Source organism: Anneissia japonica, unplaced genomic scaffold (genome assembly GCF_011630105.1).
Source record: "Anneissia japonica isolate Jap-2015-1 unplaced genomic scaffold, ASM1163010v1 scaffold287704_len1198815_cov201, whole genome shotgun sequence".
Taxonomy (NCBI): Eukaryota; Metazoa; Echinodermata; class Crinoidea; order Comatulida; family Comatulidae; genus Anneissia; species Anneissia japonica.
In genome coordinates this window covers 334,789-338,921 of record NW_022731578.1, presented here as the reverse complement: position 1 = coordinate 338,921, position 4,133 = coordinate 334,789, and the positions used below count along the sequence as shown (strand labels likewise).

Below are 4,133 nucleotides of genomic sequence, written 5' to 3'. Positions count from 1 at the left end.
ACTTTGGACCCCCGTCGGGGAAATCCTGGCGCCGCCACTGTGATCCACACCAAAAATACTCCTATCCTAGATAGACATTCAAAACAGAAAGCAAAATAAATATTGGACTGTCTGTCTTTTTATTCAATATTGTTTGTTTTCAATGAGTGATCGATTCACCAAGATGTTCACCAACATCTTCGCTCATCCGTTCCATCTGTGCAATCAGCTTCGCCGTCGCAAACCCAGGATCGTGGAATACAGACGTCGACATCACACTGATGTTGGTCCTCGTAGCAATTCTTGCAGAGGACTGCGCCCTCATCAGAATTATCCAGACAATCTTTCTCACCATCACAGACGTAACTAGAACAATATTACACAAATAGAGCTGGTTAGATATTACACCGTTCCCACATGAAAGTTAATATGTGGTTTATAGGAGTGCCCAAGATGCTTTACTAATATTCGTCCAACCCACAATGTGGGCCATCGTGGCGTATCTGGTAGGTTTTTTTTGGGGGGGGGGGGGTGTGGTGCGTGGCGAAACAACTTTACACCAATTTTGCATTTTGTTTATCCTGCCACCGACAAGGCCATTGTCTTTTGAAGAATTATAGCAAAATAAATGTAAAATGTAATGATTTTTTTTAGGGATAAAGGGCCCACAAACAAAACCACTAAAAAACTTCCGGGACTGTCAATCTAAGAAAGAAAAAGTAGATCTAAGTCATATGAAATTGGAAATCGGCAAAATGAAATGCCTCTTTTGTCGATTCTGTGTTGGGCAACTGCCTCATGACAAAACACATCCTGTCACATTTTAAAATAGTGCCAGCATTGGCTGTCGGCAAAATGAATTTATGTCGATGAAATAATCGGTTGGCAAATCGGTGAAAATCATTTGGCGAATAGTCTGTCGGCTAAATCTCAGTTTCCATAGAATCGCTCACTCTATCGGCGACAGTCGTCGAGAAGGTTGAACCTGGTTCAACTTTGCCGATTACGAATCAGGGTGCATTGCTAGCTGCCCTGACGCAATCGGGCAGGCACCCGAATTCGTCTGCGCACGTAATCGGTTCAACCTTCCCCGACAATTTGGCGAATGTTGCCGATTGGGTGATCGATTTTATGGAAACCTATCGTATCATCTGTCGAAATATCCCGCCACGTTAATTGAAAAGCAGAAGAGCTGAAAGTGCGCATCAATCAAAATCGGTGTCGAACTACAATTACTATAAGTTCTCGATCTCAACTCCCAAATTCAAATCAAGCTTTTATTGTCCCTTTTCTGCATGATTATTTTCTCCGCTTTTGCTCGGCAAACCGCTACTTATGTCAGCACAGTGCAATGCAGTTTCATCACTGTATTCAAATGAGATATGAGATCAAGGAATAGGCCATAAAATATGTATTAGCACAACGTGCATCTTTACATCGACTGGCATAATGATGACGTCAGTCGATGTGAAAGAGCAAGGACATTACATTCAGTAAGTGATAGAGTAATGTAACAATATTTTATTACTCTTTGTTGATGCATTCTCCGGTGTCGCATGTAAATAACTTTGAATCACATCCGCTTGGTTGACTAGGGCCCGGATTCGTGTTACAATTTACTTCATCACTGCCACCGTCCCAACAGTCCTCGTCACCATCACACACCCATATGTCCGGCACACACGACACTGGTCCTCCAGCGCATTCGAAATAATTGTCAGGGCAGCTTGATGACACTCCTGAGATGAGAGAAAGAGAGCCTATATGAAAAAAAAAAAAAACAATCTTTCGCACAAGTCTATAGTACCGGGTATACGTGCGTGTTTAAAATGGAACTGAATACGGGGCGGATCCAGAGAAAATCTGGGTAGGGCCAATGTTCAAAGCACTAGGCAGGGTAGGATGATGTATCAGATGTTTGTTCATAGAAAATGCTGGACCATAGACACTGGTACATGGATTTTTGTCTACACAAACCACAGTTTGTTTTTCACAAACTATGGTTTGTCGTTTTCTGAGAGACAAACCACGGCTTGTAAAAGACAAACCATGTATTTTGTCGAAAAACAAAATATGGTTTGTAAAAGACAAACCATGTCTTGTAAAAAATTCATCATCCCTTCATCATCCTAATTATTAATTGTCCATAGTAAATCAGGGAAAAACTATGAATTCAGAGTGTATTTATTCATTAATAGAGGTCTCGCAATGCACTGAAGTGCATTTCCAAGCATCAGAAAACAAAACTTTCCGAAGGAGGACCCTACCCCAAGTCTAAAAAGTGTCTTCCACAACAAGCAGAAATTACGCTCTCTCCTCTCATGTCCCCACACCCAACCTGGTAACCCATCTGTGCGATAGTCAGGGTAAAATCTGGATCCGCACCTGCATAAACACAGTGTCCTACCTCCAGCATGGCGCTTCCAGATGGCAAGCACAAATTACAATTAGCACGACAGCAAACAGTACCGTATCTTTCGAGGAGTAGGTAGAGGTGTTGAATATGTGTGCTCGACAAACAATTGCGATTTTATCTCTTTATTTTTGCTGTTAGACCATCGTACATTTCTTATCTTTCATACATGAGATTCTGATCACCTGTTGCCTTATAGACATAGGCCTAAGTGACTTTGAACTGCTGATTATAATGTTTATCTTAGAAACATAACGATGATGATAAGACAATGATGAGAATCAGGAGCGGATACAGAGATGTCCGAAAGGTGTGGATGGGGGGGGGGGGGGCGAAAGAGGGGCCGATCAAGACAAAACTACCCTAGGGGGTCCGGGGGAATTATTTTTGTCCCATACCGGTACTGTTAGGGCAGAAATTATAGAGGGCGCTATTTTATGTTAGTTAGGTGCAATGATAAACCTTTATATGCATGTTTGATTTCTGGATGAATGAAAGGCTTAATGAAATCTACGGCGTATAGTAGGCCAACGTCTCTTGGTAAAGACAGTTCAGTAGACAAATTGAAAATTAGTGGGCTATTGTAATTATAATACATTTTGCTCTCCAATTCGAGACCATCTTTGGGCCCTGAAAATGTTTGGTGGTCCCGGGGTTGGTCTCCAATTAGAGGGCTATCTTTGTGTTAAAAGGTTGAAGATTGCTATTTGGGTCTTCTTTGGAAAAGTGGTCTTGAATTAGAGGAATCTCGAACGGGAGGGTGCACTGTATCCCTATGCAGAGTATATGTATAGCATCGTCTTTGATAGCGTTGAATCCGTTATTTGAGTAGTGCGACAATATGACATGTGTATAATTGCAGCATACATACGAACTATATAGCACTGATTCTGAATAAAATTTTAGAATTCACCATCGCTTATAAACGATAGATAAGACAGTTTTCGTTCATATTCAATATGAATAAGAAGTAACAGGCATAGATCTAAATAACAACTCCCGGTACAGATGTATTATAGCAAGCGGATTACAAACATTGAGTTAATACCAAAACTGACGATATTCTAGTGCTGTTTATTAATGACTGCCAACAGAATAAAAAAAAAACCCCTTTAAGATCCAATTAAAAAAACTGAATACAGTAGCTAGTTTAAAACGATCAAAAACAGATGGAAATAAAATAATAGTTTCACTGACTTGCACACACTTTTATGTGGAAAGCGCTTAGCAGCATTGTTTTGCATTAAGCGCTCTATAAGACTAACATTATTATTATTATTATTACTATTATTATTATTATTATTATTATTATTATTATTATTATTATTAATCTTATTAATCTTATTATTATTATTATTATTATTATTATTATTATTATTATTATTATTATCAAGAGATTTAACTTCAAAATTCACCGTATTATTTTTGGAAAATGATGAAAATGGCTTTAAACAAAAGCCTTTTATTTTGAACAAATAGACAGCCCTATTTAACTGTCATCTATGGAGTTATAAAGGTCATTAGCAACCTATTAGTTCACTTCTTGATAGAAAAAAAAAATTAAAATTCAATATCGAGGGGGAGGTCAGGCATGCATCCATCCTATTCATGTTTATCAGGATGATCAGTGCATCTAACGAACCCAAAATAGCGCCATCTATAATTTCTGCCATATGGAGAAAAAAAAATGTCTCCGTCTCCCTGGATTCTCTCCCTGAATTCTATACCTGGATTCGCCCCT

General features: G+C 39.1%; 1 protein-coding gene across 1 annotated transcript in view; it reads right to left on the bottom strand.

Annotated features, from left to right (window-relative positions):
- Positions 1-100: 100 nt before the first annotated feature.
- Positions 101-4,133, bottom strand: part of LOC117115464 (very low-density lipoprotein receptor-like) — a 5,085-nt gene continuing 1,052 nt past the window's right edge. The window contains exons 2-3 of the mRNA XM_033259280.1: positions 1,508-1,718; positions 101-345 (exon numbers count right to left, since the gene is read on the bottom strand). Of these exons, the coding sequence (XP_033115171.1) occupies positions 168-345; positions 1,508-1,718 (389 nt within the window). The 3' untranslated portion in view covers positions 101-167. The remainder of the gene's footprint in view (positions 346-1,507; positions 1,719-4,133) is intronic.